The sequence below is a fragment of the Manis pentadactyla genome, chromosome 15 (genome assembly GCF_030020395.1).
Source record: "Manis pentadactyla isolate mManPen7 chromosome 15, mManPen7.hap1, whole genome shotgun sequence".
Taxonomy (NCBI): domain Eukaryota; kingdom Metazoa; phylum Chordata; class Mammalia; order Pholidota; family Manidae; genus Manis; species Manis pentadactyla.
In genome coordinates, this window is record NC_080033.1 from 67,843,615 (window position 1) to 67,862,931 (window position 19,317).

Consider the following 19,317-nt stretch of genomic DNA (forward strand, 5'->3'; position numbering starts at 1 on the left):
CATTGTCCAGTGACTGCAAGGTCACAGGCCTCCCGTGGGAGGCACACACCGTGTGCACGTGTGTACTTGTGCTCATGTGTGCAAGTGTTTGTGCTCGATCAGAGAGAATTTTGATGTCAGTGTGCATGCATCTAGTGACCCTGGAAATCCGGTGGCAGCTGTGTGTCTACATGTGTCTGTGTTAAGATCTGGCCTTAGGCTGCCTGCAGCTGAATTACTCACTTGTAAGAGGGACCGAGTGGCTTGTCTCATTTCCTCACTTCTGCTGTCCTCGCATTAATAAGAGCCATCCTTCACTTTTGTGCTGATCTTTGGAGAGCACCAACCACTTCCACGCACAATTTCTCATTTCATTCTGATAACCAAGAGCACAGGCAAATTACCCTCCTTTACAGATGAGAAATTCCCTATTGCCTTCCTCAAGGAAAGCAGCCGAACCCTTCCTGGGAATGAATGACTGGGCCGCTGACCCCTCCCTTCCCACCTCCCTGGGGCTCCGTCTCCCATTTGGAGGCTCCATTCGCCCAGTGCCGGGCTTCCACCCTCCAACCCCTTCCTCCTCATGCCCAGCCCCCTTCCCGGTCCCCCTGTAACAAGCAGACTCCTTCATGTTCCTCTCCTGTTCTCGGTACCGAAGTCCTCACTTAGCACTGATTCCCTAACCCTCCACCTCAACACACTCTTAAGCAGCTCCCGTCAGTTACCTGTTCATCCTTAAGCCCAGCCGCCTCCTCGTGGTGTTCAGCCCGCTGGAGGGGACACCTGCATTGCGTGACAGGGCCACACGCCCATTCCTGTTGGTTTTCTCATCACTCCATCCTTCCAGTTTTCTTCCTTTAGCCACCTAACCTTTCAGTGGCCTTCACTGGCCTTTTAGAAACACAGTGGTTGGGTTCCTCCCTTTTCCGTCTCCATATAATCGTATAATTGGGGTGGTGTCAGCTTCTCCCCCAGATGCTCGTGCACATGGTGTGTATTTCTCTCCCTCATTCATCTCTCCCTCCTGAATGCAACTCTCTGCACCCTCTAGAGATCTCTGTTGGGTGTTCAAGGGCCCTCAAGCCAACAGGTCTACAGCATGAGACACCTGTGCCCAGCTTTCCTTTTTCTTTCTGCCAGATGTCTTGTTGACAGCAAGACCAAAAGGCAGAGAGCACTAACACAGCCTTTTTGTTCTTCGCCGTATCCTGTCTCTTCTCATAAATTGATCACCTTCTTATCCCTGTTTTGTTTTTCTTTGAGGTGGGGGCCACAGCCTGGTGCATTCAGACGCTTCACTTAGTGGATCAACAGATAAAAACATGCACACACTTGAGCATCAACATGGTTACACATACATGTCTAGATACGCCTATGTTGTGTGCTTGTCAGGGGAAGCAGATACCATGGCTCCTACATGGTGCCAGGCACAGAGAGGCATGTGGCTTCAGGGCACCCAGACCTGATCTGAGGTAGACACAGCAGCAAATATAAAGGTGCACATTAGGCAATAAACACATAGTTATAGATATACATGTAAATCACAGACAGAGACAGAAGCAGAGCCACAGACACAGAAGCACAAACATTTGTGTCATGGATAAATATTTATGGAGGTTCCTGCCATTTTAAGGCAAAAACTGAGGTGGAAGATAATGGATGTTCTGGCCCCAGGCATTCCTTCAATGGGTCCACTGTGCGGGCCTCAGAGGATCCTGTGCACGTGAAGGCATCTTGAAAATTGGTCTCGCCTACTCCTCATCCCCCTTCCTTCCAGACGCTGTTTTCCATCCTGAGACGCAGAGCCTCCTACTACCTTCCTTAAGACACTTTAGATCCCAGGACTGACGCAGTAGTGTTTCTTGCCAAATTTCTGGGATGATGTGACAGTCGGGGAAATGGACTAGCAACTGTGGGTTGGCGCACCCTTAGCAGGCGAGCTGGGAGGACAGCAGAGGAGTGGGGACCCAGGATGTGGCCACTCTGTACACCATGAGGACAATGTCACCCACTGACAGACTTGCAGACACAAACAAGGGAAAGTTTGCTATTGACCATACAGTATGCTTTTTCATTATTTTAGATACATTTACACTTACATTGTCATAGGGAACTGACGCCTACGTTCGTTCTGTTACAGAGCCGAATCACCAACCCCTTGCATTTGCATCAAACTTCAAATCTTCCAAAGTACTCTCCTAAACATTCTCTCAACTGATCCTTAAGACTTTTTATTATAAATGAGATGCCTGTATTGCACCATTTTTACATATTTTCTATTCTTTTGCTGTCCCCTAATAAGCCAACAGAATCGTCATAGATGTCAGACATTGGTGTTTTATGAGCATAACCCACTCTGTCCATTGTAGTCTTGCTGTCTGTTCTATTCTCTTTCTCTCAGTTGTTTTTCTTGGCTAGCCTGGGTTATTTTGGGGTCTTGTGCTTGTTGTTTTAACCCTTCTTATTTTTTTTTCCCACTGTCCATTACATATACACACTCCAGGTTTCTATCTTTGCCTGAACGTCGATTCTCTGGTTTTCCTGGACACCAGTCTTCTATTTGAACTTCTCTTCATTGAGATTTTGAGTGTTTTTCTTCTATGTTTAATATAGTTTATAAATTAGGTGCCTGATACGGTATTTTGTGTTTTCCTTCACATTTTATCCTATATATTCTTTCAGCTATCTGGGTAAATTGAGCAACTAACATAGTCTCTCTCCAACCTTGACATTCCTCATGGGTTAAGGAAAACTGTGGTTTACTTGTTAAGTTTATTGCAAGTATTACAGGAGTCACATGTAGAGTGCCTAGCACACTAGCCAACACGCACTTAAAAATTGTTATTATTATCAAGAGGTTGTGGTGGTGATGGTGGAAGCAGTCAAATGATGACAGGAGTGGTCAGGACGTGGTCTTCACCACCACCTCATTGGTAAGCGCCTAGTTGTGTCTTCTGCTGACGGACCCAGATTTAACCTTGTCCTGCAGTTGAACATTTAGGTTACTTGCAGTTTGCCCTTTATAAATAATGTCTCACTAAACATCTTCCTGAATTCAGTTTTATTCTCCTTTTGAATTTAGCATTTGGATGTATTCCTAGGAATACAATTATAGAGCGAAGGGACATGTACATTTGTAAGATTCTTCATAAATAAATATTGCCCGATACCTTTCTACAAGAGTGTCATCGGTTTACATTCCCACCAAAATCAAGAGAAAAACTATTTATAGAAGCTTTTATAGCTTTAGCTGGCCCTATTTCCTGTTGGAATTTCTCTTATATAGATTTTCCTTTAAAACTATGCGATGTTTTATACACAGCATACATATACATACACACACTTCTTTGGGGTGTGGGTCAGTGATGGTATTTAAGTATCATTTACCGCATGATTTTGATAGGAACCTGCTGCCCAAAGCTTGAGAAGCTTATTTTAGATGACACATAAGATCATTTTAGTGATGTGTGGCATTGAATGAGATAGATTTATATATCAAAAATGATATTCCATTCTTAATTGCCTTTGGTCCTCTGATCAGATCAAGGAGAAAGTCTCAGCTTGGTGCTAACAACCCTGTAACACCCCTCTATCCTTTTCTTCTAGCTCTTTTTAAAAAAAGAGCTTTCTTCACCCATAGGATTCCAGCTCAAATTTAATAACATTATTTGGTCTCCAATATATTCATTTTTATGTGTCCTTAACTTTCTATGAAAAGAAATACTGGTACTTTATTTAAAGTAATGATACAAAATTTCCTTTTTTGCACACAGTCATTTAATTTAATTTCAACCCCATCTGCGAGTTGGGGATTGGGTGGGAATCCTCACAGTGCTGTCCCAGTGATCCTGGTTGTGACACACTGGCTGGGGATCACATTCCAGCAGTCATCCCACTAATAATGACAAATGGCCCTTGAAAAATCACTGGCTAAGGGTCTCCGTAAGGCCTGACATAGTTTGGAGCTCTGTGATTGCCCCGTCATCCCTATTCATTTGTGAGTGTAAAGACCTTGCAGTTGGCCATGAGGAGAGTCACTTTTATATCCAGCAGGTTCTGTGGGTTAGTGACCAGGTGAGTAATTTCCTCACTTGGCAGATTAAGAACGGGATACACTGGCACTGAAGGTTGTGCAGATCAAGACTGACGCTGTGAATAGAATGATTCAGAAGATGGGATTAAATAGCTAAATGATAGTCATTGTGAATCACAATGTCGGCTTTAGTGTGATTCTAACGATGTACTTGCTAACGCTAATGAGGTTTGATAGAATAAAATTAACAATGTCCAAACAGCTGTATGCTTTCACAACAAAGGAACCGTATCTCAGAGCACACTGATACATCCTTTCCAAGGGGATTTTGTTCAACTGATTTTGTTTTTTCTCTTTTAGGATATATTTAAATTTGCAAGAACTTCTCCTGTTCCAAGACAAAAGAGGTCCATCGTGGTGTCTCCCATTTTAATTCCAGAGAGTCAGAGACAACCTTTCCCAAGAGATGTTGGCAAGGTAAGTAACACAAAAAAACAAATGAAAAAAGCATGTTTTTATTAAAAGACTAGCATTCACACAGCAAGCTGACTGCCTTGCAGACCAGTTCGAACTGGCCTCAGTTCTTCTGTAAGAGGCCAAATTGTTTTGCCAAGAAAAGAATGTCAAAAGGTCATCAAAAAAGGAAAAAAAAGAATTTACAAAACAGAATAACACTTTTGAATATCATGATTTGGAGATCTACATGGTAGATAATGATGTTAAAATTGGGTCAAGAGGATGTCATTGGTTAAGAAATATTCACTGTGAAATGGGCAGAAATACTGATGCTGTCTGGTCAACACATTCTTTCCCCATAAGAAAGTTAATACGGAGAAGCAAATTTTAGCCAGTTTGTATTTTTTGGTGATCTTGAAATTTGAACAATAGTGGTTAGTTGAATGAATGATCTTAATGGCTAGTGCTATTGGAACATTTATTCATTCATGAAATAAATCAAGAGCACCTGTGATGTGCCCACCTCCAGGCTTTGGGACTGGATGAACAAGCACAGAAGCTCCTGTTGTGATAGGGCTTCTATTCTGGTGGGGAGACAGGTATTTCAGTGAGTAAATAAAGAAATTAGAAAATTGCAGAGGAGAACAAGTGCCATGAGAAACAGAAGCAGGGCAATGTGGAAAAGAGTAAATGGCAGGATGAGGGAGAAGAGAGAGGAGAGGGCTCAGAAAGGCTGGCCAGGGCTCCGACCATTTGAGGGGAGACTGGAAAGATGATAAAGGGTTGCCATGGGAATTGCTGACTGAGCTACATTCTTGGCAGAGGGCACGGCATGTGCAAAGGCCTGGAGGTGGGAAAGAATGAGGCCTGTCTGAGGAATGGAATGCCAGGGTGGCTGCAAGCAGTGAGCAAGGAAGAGAGTGATGACTTGAAGTCAGAAAAGCTCACCTGTCATATGGGCCTTGGGAACCATGGTGAGGAAAAGGGACTGCAACACGTGTGCAGCAAGAAATCTCTGGAAGGTCCCCTGGGTGTGTGTGTGTGTCCAAAGATCCCTCTGACCACCTTGCAGGGAGTGGTGGAGGAGTGACACAAAGACGCCCGCTAAAAGGGGGGTTTTAGAGTGATCTGGGCGAGAGGTGAGGGTGACTCAGACTATTAGAAATCTATTTCTATTGTAAATCAGAAGTGTTAATAGCCTAATATCCTGGTAATCACCATAGTTATGATCTTAAATTACCATTGTGCCAAAGATGCCTTTCTTCAAGTAAAATCTTGCCAGGAGTGCAGGGTCTGATGCAAAGGGAATCAGCTGCTCGGAATGAGCAGTGGTGGCTGCTGAGCCTGCCCCTGGGGTCAGCTCTAGCCACTGTGACGGCCCTGAAGCCAAGGATGGCACTCGCCAATGGCCAGAGTCCTCAAGTCTCAAAGACTCTGCCCCACACAGTTTCAGAGACACAAGGTGCGTCCTTGTTCTGTAGGTAAGCCCAGCATTCCCAGCCCTGGCTGCACATCGGAACCACCTGAGGCAGTTGAAGTACAGACGCCAGGACCCACTCTCTGAGATTGGTTCCTTCGGCCAGGGAGTGGTCAAGCATCAGTATTTTTTTTTTAATTAAGGTATCATGGATATACAATCTTACGAAGGTTTCACATGAGCAACATTGTGGTTTCAACATTCACTCATATTATCAAATCCCCCCCACCCCATTGCAGTCATTGTCTGTCAGCATAGCAAGACGCTATAGAGTCACTACTTGTCTTCTCTGTGCTGTACTGCCTTACTGTGACTTACCTATCTTGTGTGTGCCAATTATAAAGGCATCAGTATGTTTTTAAAAGATCCCAAGTGATTCTGATCTGCAGCCAGGGTTGAGAACCACTGTTCTAAACCAGTCCTACCTTAAGAGTGGCTGTGGGCTGGAAGCATCACCTGGTTGCTCTCTAAAATACCTATTCCCAGGACCCACCCCAGAACCACGAAACCAGAAACTCTTGGGGATAAGTCCACGTCTTCTGGATGATTATTATGATACACACTCAGGTGTACAGAGGTGTGATCTGAAATATGTTCTCCTCCCCTGCCTGTCACTAACATCTGTTACTTTCAGTATGGAAGTTTCAACTCCATTAGTTAGGCTATAACAAGGGTTTCGTACATCTCACTTGCCTAAAAAATTGATTGTCCTGGCATAATTATAATTAGCAACACCTTTCCCCTTGAACATGTCCAGATTTGGACAATAAACTATGTGTCATCTTACAGCTTCCTTCAATCCCACAAATTCATTCCCTTAAGTATTTTGGGAACATTTTCCCAAGCCTCCTTCCCTGAGATGTAAAATGAATCAATGAGTGTACAGCTAACTACAGACATTCTTCTGCATTCTCACTCGTTATAGCTTCAAAACACAAAATCGTCTCCAAATTGGAGATGCTTCTCTCCTTAGCCCCCTGTGCACTGCCCACATGGGCTCTCAACCTGGATTTCCTACGAAACAACTACTCTTTTAAGTGTGATAGTCTATGAACGTCATGATGTGTGAAAGTCCCCCAAACCTCCAGAGAGCTTTTGCAGAATGACTGCACTGCCTTGCAAAAACTATTTGTGCATGCTTGCAATGCCTTTGAAGGAATGTGTTTTCCTCTGTGTGCCCACTTGTTTTTATTTATACATCTTACCCTTTTCTTTGTATCTTATGTCTGATCATCATCAACTCCATCAGTGGCTGACAGGTGGTGCTCCACAGAGCTGTGAGAGAGCATTAGGTGTCTTCAGAGGGTCCTGGGGAGGTGGAGGAAAGGAGGGGAGGCCGAGGAGGCAGAGCTCTGGCCTCCATGTATCACCCCCCACCCGAATTCGGAGTCAGGCAGCTCTAATTTTATGAATACTACACCTCAGACTTCAGTGTAGAATGCCATTTGAGGAAGAGATTGTGTGTTTTTAAGGTATAAAGACAATTGTCTTTACTTGATAGGGCATAAGGTAAAAAGACACTTACTTTTGGTTTCCTCCAGAAGCTGCCCCTGAACCGTGAATTGCATCGCAGGTATTGTTTAGGTGGAGAGGGGAACACTGGTAAGGGAGTGAGGACGTGCGGCAGGGAAGGGAGAACAGCCAGCCGAGAGGCAGCTACCACTGCTGGTGGTTGGCTTGTGACCCCACGGGGAAATGCTAGGAATGGTGTGAAGCACACACACTCTCGTGGTTAGCCCATCCACAAGGGAGGGAGCTGGGGTAGTTATACTCCAGCCCCATCAGTCTTTGGTTGAGGGCTGCTCCCGAAGGTGTAAATTCTCTAGCACATCCAGCCTTCTTTGTGCTCTGCACATGGGCACAATGGCCTTTCGAGGCCGGGGGAGAGCCTTCAGTAAAGAGATGCCACGTGGCAGCAGGGAGTCTGCCTGCGTGCACTGAAAGGCTGAGGTCGCAGGGATGGGCGGGGCGCTGATGGGCTCTGTCCATCACTAAACTTGATATGAATACTTCTGCTTTGCAGGATAGGTTTTCTCTCTCTGTCTCATCCTTTCTCCCACCTCATTTCCTAAACAACTTGTGTCTTGTGCCTCTGGAGCTGACTCTACTTGCCTCTCTCTGTCCGTAAGTACTCTCTACATCCCAAGAGGGAAAAGCTCAGAAATTCAACACAATTCATGTCAGCTAGTATATATTCATCATCTGCTATTCACAAGGCACTGTGCTAAGGGATGGGAACTTAATGGCAAAGGGAAACAGACAGGATTTCTGATCTCATAGGATTACAGACGAGTAGAACCAAATCATCACAAATTCATTATTTGTCCAGTGGTATGAAGTATAAGCACTTTTCATCTGTTGTGTTAAATTCTCCTAATAACAACCCATGAGGATCACCTGAATCAGAGGAAGGAGTCTTGGACGATGAAGTGACCAACCCAAAGTCACACAGTTGGTTAATAGCAGAGACAAGCTCTGCGCCAGCTTTTTGAGATTTCAAAGTCTGTGCTCTTAACCAATATGCTCAGGGCTGCTAAGTGCAGTCTGAGAATTCTCTTCTGTGAAATGAAATATCCTTGATGACAATTATGCTCTTTAAACAAACATTAAGATTAAGTTTAATGATTTGAAATACAGCAAAAATTAAGATGGATAGGAGGATGGATCAATGAATAGATAAGTGGTAAAGCAAGGACAGTAAAACGTTAATGGTAGAATCTAGGTGATGCGCATCCCGCCAATCACTGATGACTTCTTTCAACTGTTGCATTGTGTTTGGAAATTTCATAATATAGTGTTTGATGAAATAAGGTTAACTGCAAATAAAATTATTATGAAAGACACAAGAGTTGGCATGCTGGCACAAAGACACCTTTGAGTTTGCCTTGTACTTTAAGAGGATGAATGAAGATTAAGTAAATATCTAATTTACTTGTTTTCTTTTTTTTGTCATATTTTATCACAATCCAAATTCCTTTAAAGAAAGGAGACCCACACACTACAGAATAAAGACACCAAAAAAGATCTACAACAAATGTGCCCTCCATGGGGGATTTTTCTCAGCCAACCATGTAAAATTGTAGATGCACAGAAAGGCTGTGTAGGCAGCTCTAGGGATTAGGCAGTTTTGGCTGATATATAATTTATCTATCTGCCAAATAATTAGTTGCTAAGTAGCTAAATTGTTAGAATTTGGTGGCTGCTCTCCCATCATCTCTCTTAATGTTTCTGGAGAAAGAGTAAAACACCCAGTTGTGAACACACTTCCCCAAGCCTGTGATTTCCTTCCCGTTTTAAACCCTAGATAGCAGGGAGGATCTGGGAGTGTGTGCCCTGGAGAGAAATGTGTAGTTCCCACACATGTTTTTATTTTCCTCCCCCTTCAAAGTGTGACTATTTCAGATTTGGGCTATAAATAATTTCTTAGTTTTACCAACTTTCGCTGATAAATATTTGATTGCATCTTTAGAGATTTTTGAGTTCTTGAGCCTGATTGATTGAGAACAGGGGGCTTTAAATCTGGGAGGCAGCAAGGAGGTCTTTGGGAGATGTATTTTATTGTTTTATATTAAGTTTGAAAGACAAGTCATTTATGAAATGCTTATTAGAGATTCTATTTTCATCACAAGTGCTTTTCATCAAAACCAATGAAAGTACCTTTTACGGAAAATCCTTTTTTATATCCCCTATAAATTGGTTGAATGGGTATTTAGAAGGACATCTTTAACCCAGGATGGAAGAAATATGTAATTGGACCATGTGTTCTTTGTAAAGGAATCAACATAGATCATTAGAGCAAATCATGAAAACCACTCAACCAGGACTTGGCCTAACTGTGTCGTGAATGTAAGTCATACATGAGGATAATTTACAGCAGTTCCTAAATATTCCTCAGAGTTCTGGGCAAATGGTTTATTAAAGATCTCCCCACATCCAAGTACTCTGTCCCTCCCACAAATGCCCACCTGTGCAGATAGGTGCCAAGGAGTCTTGGACTTGAATTTGTTTTACTCCATTTAATAGTTTTTTGCATCTCTTTCAAAACCCATGTGTGCCCAGCTACATCCTGAGAAGCTGGACCAGAAAGCTGATACTGGGTGCCAGCCCCGCTCCATCTCACCCTCCTACTGAAATGTAGACTGTGTGTGCCTTTCCCACCCAATTGCCTGGTTCATTCTATGTAATCGTCATCAGCCCTCCACCCCCTTTAAAGTCCATTGCATCACACCTTTTATTCCAAGTCTAACTACATGCCTCTTCTCAGAAATTTGCAGCTAGTTTCCGCCTTTTAAAACAACCAGCAGTTTTATTCAACAACTAAAACTTACCATTGATTAGTGTATAAGAAAAACATTTGAATTGAGGGGATGGGATCTAAGATGTCCAGAAGCTTGGTGCTCAGAAATTCTCATTGAGATGAGCAGCAGGGTTTATTTCTACATCCAGCAGCCCCAGTTGCGCATGCCTTTCTTATTCCCTTGACTTTGAACTCTCCCCTTTTTCTGGGACATAGCCTCTTCATCCTCATTCCCCAGGGGCTGCAAAAAAAAATTCTAAAGCCACACTGTCCAAGGGAACATTTACATCATTACAGAAGATTCCATCTACACTGCCCAATACAGTAGCCTCTAACTACCTGTGGTTGTTGAGTACTTGAAATATGGTCAGTGCAATTGAGGAACTGGATTTAAAATTTTTATTTAATTTTAATTTAAACTTAAAAATCACTACATGATTCAACTATTGGAACAACTTGGTATGTGACTTTACCTTTTCAACTATAAATTTTAATCTGAATACAGATGAAATAATTTGCTTAAAATATAATGTCCAAATTGAGATTTAAGTGTAATATACACCCAGGATTTGAAAAACAGTACACACACGCACACAAAGGAATGGAAGATATCTCATTAATAATCCTTATGTTGATGTCATGTTGCAAAAGATACTTTGGATATATTGGTCTGATTTAAGTTAATCTTATGTGTTTCTTTTTACTTTCTTAAATGGCACTCCAGAAAATTTTTAATTCTATGACTCACATTATGTTTCTATTGGGTAGCGGTGGGCTAAAGACTATCTTTGATACAATGTCCTCCATGCAATTTTTGTTTTATCTTTTTTATACATTGTCTATACCTCTTTGGTGACATTTAACACATTTTGAGCAGTCATATAGTTTCTTTTGTATCCTTCTTATCTTCCTGTTAACTGTAATTCAACAGATACGGTAACTCAGTACAGTGCCTACCACTCAGTGGGGACTCAAACGTCCTTTGACTTGAACACTGGCCAGGTCCACCGCTGGCTGGACAGTCATTCACCAGTCACTGGTTAAAGTGGTCATAGCCTGGTTTGTTCTTGGGATGGAATTAACAGACCATTATATGGTCAGTCTGGATATTTCCAGCGTATTTTAATTTTCTACAACAGCAGTGAGGCTACCAGATAAACTGCTTGGCAGTCAACCATTATGTCAGGTCACATAAGCATCCTTAGCAGATTGTGATAGATTTGATGTTGATGGATTATGTGTATGTGCGTGTGTGTGTGTGTGTGAGAGTGTGTGTGTAGAGACAGAGGGAGGGAGGGAGAGAGAGAAAGAAGGGGAGGGAGAAAGAAAGAGAGAGATTGTATTTCTGGATTTCTCCATCCATACAATGATATTTTAAATCTGCTCAAGTAAAAAAATTCTAAAGTTTTATATTTATTCACAACCGAACAGAATTAATTCTAACTTACTTTGACTAAGTCTAATAAAAGCTTAGATTCACCATTAGCAAGTGTTGCCCTCTTTCCACAAAGTTTAATTAATGATAAAACATAATTGAGTTGTTTTGGTTCTTTGCCAAATGTGTATATATGCAGAAATGCCCTCCGTGATATACATCCAGCAAATGAAGGCATCTGCGCCTACGGAGGAAGCAATATTTTTAGTCCTGAGTTTATCACCCTTTCAGTTCTTAATTTGAAAAATTCCCGGGGCTTTATTGTTATGTACATTCAGCCTCAGACCGAATTTATATTTAATTATTTGTGAACATTAAAGGTTCCGGCATTTCAGGTTGAATCAGCACCCTAGAGGTGGGAGAGTTGAGGAGTTTTCAAACTGGACTAGACAGTTCAACACCTAATGAGTGCCAGGATCTAAGCAAACATGGCTATTCCTCTTGTGCTGCTTAGATTTCGCAACCGCCCTATCAAGCACTACTCCCATTTCTCAGATGGGGAAACTGAAATTGGGAGAAATCAAGTGCACTGCCCAAGGTGACTGACCTAAAAGGGTGGCAACGCTGATGCTGAAGCCCAGGACTCTTCAACGCCAAATCATGAATCTCAGCACCAGAACACGTGGGAAGATTCATCTTCAATGGGCCTTTGCTGTTTGCACAGCATGCGCACATCGAGTATCATCTGACTCTCACACATATGCTCAGAAACCAGTCCTATAGCCCCATGTGCCATTGAGGAATCTGACACGAGAGCACCTTGTAAGATGGTCTACTTGTGGTACAAACTGAGTTGTTGTGTAAGTCGAGTGCTTCTGCATTACTACCTGCCAGGCACCAGGCCTCCGGATAGATTTCCAAACAGCACATGGCACGGGTTAAGGAATAGACTTCATGGAAGACAGAGGACCCACAGAAGCCAAGGGTCAACCAAAGATGAGAAGCATGGCTCCCCACTCCCCATCAAACCCCAGAGAGGCATTCCAGAGCCTGTGGAGAGGGCTGAACACATCTGATAGATTTGCCAGAACAGGCACTCTGCTCCCAAGGTTTGCCCAACTGAAACACAACCTTGTCAGTAGATGGATAATCAAACACCGGGGTGTCTGGCACCCTGAGCAAGGGCACCCACAATCTGAAGTTCCAGATGCTCAAAGCCAGATGCCTTGGACAATAATATGCTGGTAAACTGACTCTTGGGGGTGAAGGGAGTCCTGATTTGTAGTGTTTGCTACTTTCTTTGGTGTAAATGCTCCCACAGTGGCCAATTTCAAGCTGCCAACTTGCAAAATTCTCGAATATTTAACAGCCAGTTCTCAGGACACAGTAGGAGAAGGCTCCAACAAAAGCTGACCTTGGGGCCCATGGACTGTGACCCTGGATGGGCATACATTGGCCCCATGGGGAGCTCTGCTTGAGGGGATCCTGCAGCTTGGAGAGTGGCTTACCCACCCACCCATTTTGCCTCAGGTTTTACCTAGTTTCCTGTCCAAAGTAAGCACCAGGGTTCACCCTGGGACAAGTCTGCTCCTTGCATCATGAGGTCTCACAGCCCGTGCCAACTAGAAGCAGCCCTTGAACTTGGGCTTTTGCAGCTCTACCACACCTCTCTCCTCCTTTGCACAAAGAATCCCCTGAGTCAGTTTCCCAAGCTGACAAATTCTGTGACAATTGTCCTGATTTTACCTGGAGAATGAGAAAAAGAGAGAAAATACTCTGTGAAGTGCAAAGAAATGAAGTTAACCTCAAAGACATGTATTGGATGTGTGTGTTTGCACATCGAGTCAAGCCTGGAGGTCATGTCTTAGTTTAACCAATAGACCATGTGTTGACAAGCAGAAAACAGCTTTTTCCAGGAAGCCCGGAAAGCCACCACCTCGCTTTAGACAGCACGTTCTTTGTTGGCATCTCAGCCGACAGCCCTGTGCGTGGGGGCCAAGGGGCAAAACTGAAAGCAGAGAAGGCTGACTGGTGTAGCCAGGAGAGATCACTGCTAGTTTTTCTCAGCAACAAGGCACAGCTGACTGGGTTGTGACAGAGCAGGGGTGGGGGGTGGGGGAGCTTGGTGGGGGCGGCCCCAGGTACCGTGAGGAATGGATTGGCCCTTTTGTGATCAGACTTCCAGGCCCTGCTTTGGAGAGGATCAAGGCAGAACTAGATAGAGACAGAAACAGGCCCATACCTGGTTTTTGGAAGAGGGGAAGGGATCGGCAAAGATCCCACCTTTATTTCCTTTTCTAGCTTGGAACTAGCCCTGGTTACCAAATGGGGCCATAGGGATCTCCTGTGTGGGGCCAGGTCACCGGGAACAACGCCCCCAGGCACTTGAGCTTCGCCACTGTGAGCAGCGCTGCAGGACACGCAGACGCACAGACCCTCTGTTGCAAGTTTACCTGTTCCCGTCTGTGGGTGTTTCCTGTTTCATCAGGTGGTTTGAAGCAGAGGATAAAGAGAAACTTCAGCTTAGGCTTCTTGGCCAGGCAAATATTCTTTCTAGGCTCAACGGGCCTCATTCATTCATTTGTTTATTATTTCATTCATTCATAAATATTTGTTGAGCTAGTGCTCCATGCTAGGCACCATACTGGCTACTGCTCAGGGATCCCCCTCAAAGAACAGCCATCCTTTGGCCTGTAAAGAGGCAGATAGGCACTATGTAGGGATCCGCGGGAGTGTGGAGAACTTGAGGAAGCAGAGGATGTGATTCCCAAGAGGGCTCCTGACTGGTGCTGCATGCCCGCAGGCCGGGCAAAGGTGGGCTAGGGAGGAGGAGGATTCTCCAGGCAGTGGGGGGGGGGCATGTGGTCCCACCCCTAGAAGCAAGGGAGAGGATGCAAGAGAGAGAATCATTGACTGTGGCTGTGCTGCAAGGACGAGTCCCCCCAAATATGGGTAGAGGAGTAATCAAGAGCTACAGATGCAGAAGCATGACCAGGACTCCAGGGAGCGTGCCCCTCATTCTGCATGGGACAGTTATAAATTAGAGGATTCTCACCTGGCCCTGGTTGGCTAGCTCACTACACATGTGGGCAATACGGTGCTACTGACTCTATATGAAGAGCCCTGCCCAGTGCTCTGGGCGACACGGTAGCATGGCCGCTCGGCTGCAGGAGAGCAGAGGCTGGAGTGGTGGCAGCTCCGAGGACAGAGACTGAGACGGCTGCGGGGGCAGAGAGGCCCAGAGGCAGAGGCCGGCTTGCTGCGTGCTGACTCGCTCTGAGAGGGCAGGATTCTAGTGACTGACCTGCCACCGTGGGAATAAAGTTGGGTATAACCCTTTCACCCCAAGAACGTTCCACTGTCATTCCTTGGTCTCACTGAATCCATAGTGAATTTGCCTGGGACTGAAACCCACTGACAAGCCAGTGGCATGACCAGACTTATATTTTAGGAGATTAGTCTAGTTGCAATGGGTCATACCCAAAGGCCAAGGAAACTAGGAGTGGGGGAGACCTCGATGGAGGCTGCAACAGCAGTCCTGGTGGTCAGTGAAGGGCTCCTGGGCAGGGGAGAGGCAGGCAATTGCAGCAAAGACACAGCCAGGAGCTGCTCTGGGGAGACTGGTAGCCCTGGTGAATGCCTGGTGGGGGGTGCAAAGAAAGAGGGGGACCCTTCTTAGCTGGGGACACTGTGCCTGTACAGGGTGTTGACCAAAGTCCCCTGGAGGGAGGGTTTGGCTGTGGGTCTGTATACCTTTTGTGAAACTAGAGGGACTGTTTTATCCTTCTCTTCAAAGTTTACTCTTTGCTGAGGCTGCCGTGCTGTCCTTTGAAATCTGCCCCAGAGGAGACAGACCTACCTGTATGTTCGGTAGAGTGGACATAAAGGCCGGAGGGACAGCCATTCTTTCTGCACCAGCAACAGGCTTGTTGCGAGCACCAGACTTTCTGACGTTCCTTCCCATGTCTTCCCAAGTTTGTACACAAATCCCTCCTGATATATGCCGGGAATTTCAGTTCAGTCCTTCCCTGCTGTGGATTTGAAATCTGTTTTTGTTCCAGCTCAGAAATGCCGAACATCTGTCTTCACTGCTGGCCTTCTAGCCTCAAATTCATTTTAAATACATTTCTTAGTAATTTCTTCTTGAAAGCTAATGTTTGGCTTTGTGTTAGTCTACACAATTCACAGGCTCTGCATCGCTCGATTTTTAGTTCATTTATTTGAAAACTCAAAATTCCTCACAAGTGGTCCTTTTATTTTGTTATTTACATCTGGAAATCATTCTTAACATGCTGTGGAATAAATCTGCCTTTTTAAAAATAACTTCTTTCCCTTATTATGAGAATAATAGATGTTCATTGTAAACACTTTAAAGGAAACAGATTTAACAACAACAATATAAAAATCCCAAGTCCTCCACCTTGAGATAACCACTGTTGAGATCCCAGCGCGATGCTTCCCAACTGTAAAGTGCGTACAAACCTGTGAAAACACAGGTTCTGGGCCTTCCTCCCAGAGAGCTGGATTCCGCGGGTCTGGACTGGGGCCTGAGAGTGAGCATTCTACCTCCCTCTCTCCTGCTGCCGATGCTCCCAGTTCTGAGGCCCACGCTTTGAGAAGCTCTATCCTAATCATGCACTGCCTGACCATCTACACTCACTGATCTTTCATTCACTGAAATTTGTCAGCAATGTCTTTCAAGTCCTCACATGTCTTTTTCAAAATCATTTTGAAAGACTGTGTGGTATGGCCTGCTACTGGAACAGCTGCCATTGCGTTCCAGGGGGTCTTACTGGGGTGTACAGACACTGAAAGGGGCTCATAGATCAGTTCCCTTTCTAACCCAACATATCTCCTTTTATTTTGTACTTACTGTATTACTCTGAAAAGGATGCCACATGATTTACCAGCTGCCAAAGGAGTCCATGACACCAAAAGTGTTTAAAACCTTCTAATTCTATCCCCAGTGAGTGACAGTCAGTTGTGTCCCTCTAACAACTCCAGTTGTAAATGATATTGCTATGATCCTCATCATTTATAAATCTTTGCATGGATATGTATGTACACAGGCATATATATGTACATACATGATAACAATTGTTATAGGAAACATCAAACCACACCCAGCTGTGAAGAGCTCGGTGAATAGATTATCTCAAGAAAACAGTAAGCCGACGCTCTCCTACCTGGGACAGGCTGCAACCCACTGCGTCCCTGTTCTGGTGACTTCTTTGCCCGTTTCCACTTCAGCTCTGCTTGCATCTGGCACCACCAGCCTCTCCTCGCCACCGTCCTCATAGCTCTTAGTCTGGAGCATCTTTGCTGTCATCGTGCTGTGCTGCTGTCATCTGGGGCAATATACCCTCAGCCCTGTTGAGGATAAAAAAACCAATACAGATGATTGTATGTATACATTCCATCCATTGTTGGGGGTGTGGAGCAGTACACCTGAAGCCTTCTGACTGCATCTGGGGCTCCCCTGTCATTCCCGCCCATTGTCCTTCTCATCATTAGAAGCAGCCTCCTCGCCACCGCTAAGAGCTGCACTCCAGCAGAAGCCCTGGGCTGGGTGCTCTGTGCACCTCAGCACCCGTTCTCCCAGGAGCCCCGCAAAGAAGGTGTTTTCATGGCCTTTATACAAGGAAACTGAATAATTGGTGGACTTCCCTGATGCCTTAGAGTGGTAAAACTGGGATTTTAAGCAACTCTTTATTGAAGTATATTTGGCAAAAAAGTACAGGATCATAAGTAGACAGCCCAATGATTATTTTGCAGACGGAGCACGCCCGTGAAGTCAGCACTCAGATCACAGGTTATGACATGACTGTCCTCCAGGGCCCCTCATGTCGCCGTCCAGGCACCAGCGACACACCCCCAGGTGCTACCCACCCTGACCTCTGCCACCGGGAGTCAGGCTCACCATCTTCTATGTGAAATAAATGGAATCTTGCAACATGTCTTGGATTTTTTAATTTTTTTGCTCAGTATGATGTTGGTGGGATCCATCTATACTGTCAGGCACATTTTAGAATCCTAGATGTGTAGGTTCTGCTTTCTGAGTACACCACACTCCATCCTTTCTACTATTGTGGTGAACTCGGATCATTTCCAGTCTGGGGCCATTACAAATATTGCCACAAGAACATTCTCCAGTAAGAAATTATACTCAGTTCCTTTCCCACTCTGAAATGATGGCTGCCAGTGTCAGCCAGGACAGAGGTCTGTTCTGGGTCTGGGTAACACTAGACCCTGTGGCCTTCATTGTCAAGAACCACAGGCAGCCAGTGGTCCTCAGCCTGTGTTGATCCTCATGATATCAGTCCATGTCTGGGCTTCTGATGACCATTCAAAGGAAGCAGCCTCTGCTAGAACTTCCTTCATCCCACCCTCGAGACCTTGGGGTGAATTGCTTCACCCATCTGAACAGCCCTTCCTTAGTTGGCTTTAATGAGGATAATAACAACAACAACAGCAATAATAATAATAGGAGATTCATCTATAGTAAAGTTCCATGGACACAACTTGGGTACTGCTTCTGTATACTAAGGTTTCCCTCCTCTTCCTGATGATTGACAATGCTATCATCCAATCATAACCTTCTCTCCTCAACTGGGACACTAAAAGCCCACTTTCTTCTGTGGCCTCTTGGAAATATTACTAAGTAGCTGTCATGCAAAAATTCTTAAGACATTCCACATGATAAAAAGTGACTAAAGAACACCTGATGGTTTTTGTTCCTGCCTCCTAGGAATGGAATGACCTAGGAGGTCATTCCTTTATGTCCTTACCAAGGACACTTAGCTGCACATTCCTCCCAGGTAAAGGAATATTTGGTACCTGTTACATGACCAAAAGTCCTGACGTGCTGATGAGCCATCACTGAACAGACAATTCCTGCATCCATCCTCATTTGACGTCCCTGATAAAACACTGAGAGCCGAAGTGTCCCCTTCCCAAGTCAGGGGAACACACTTTGAGGCCCTTGCTCCTCCTTGGCTCTGTTTATATTTATGGGTATTTTGATCTTCTCCCTCCCTCTGAATTCAGAGAGCTGGCAGACTATTAGAGATGGAGGGAGCTTTGCAGATGGCCTGGTCCAAACACTCCCTGTAGAGGTGAGATGGGAAATGTTTTGTCCAGGGTCCACAGGTGGGAGAACTCCCATGTCCTGCTCTTCATTCTGGTGCCCTTTGGCCTGCCCCTTGTCTTCTGAGCCTTCGTTATCCTGAGAATAGCTGGAGCAAAAACGCTTTTAAAAAGTGAACCACTTGGATGCCAATATCCTTTAAATATTTTGTACAGTAGTTCCCTATCTTAAACTAAACTGAAGTTAGCATGCCCATTTATGAATGGAAAGGTAGCATATGCCATTATGACTATCAAATGGACTTGTGTTAAACCCTCTGAGGTTGGTGGCATGTGGAGGGATCATGTGCGCTCCACAGTAAGTGGCTCCACTCTCGGTCCTTATCTCCTTCCTTATCTCCTTCTCCATTTCCAGGCTCTCTCAGCTGCCACTCACTCTTGCTATCCCTCTGCCTGCTTCTAATAAGGTGAACTAGTCCTTGGAATTTGCTGCTTTGAAGTTGCTGCGGGCTAGGAAGTTAGTTTCCATGCATGTGCCAATCCTGGGATCTAAACTCAGAAAAATGGGATTAGACATCTGCCCTGCTGGTGACCAGCTGTTTGCCCTTTGGGCA

At 44.7% G+C, this 19,317-nt stretch overlaps 1 protein-coding gene across 4 annotated transcripts in view; it reads left to right on the plus strand.

Moving 5' to 3' along the window:
- The window catches only part of CDH13 (cadherin 13), a 1,152,846-nt gene that overhangs the window by 641,033 nt on the left and 492,496 nt on the right, over positions 1–19,317 (plus strand). For all 4 annotated transcript variants that reach the window (XM_057493261.1, XM_057493263.1, XM_036909367.2 and 1 more), the window contains exon 4: positions 4,373–4,489. In XM_057493261.1, coding sequence (XP_057349244.1) covers positions 4,373–4,489 — 117 coding nt within the window. The remainder of the gene's footprint in view (positions 1–4,372; positions 4,490–19,317) is intronic.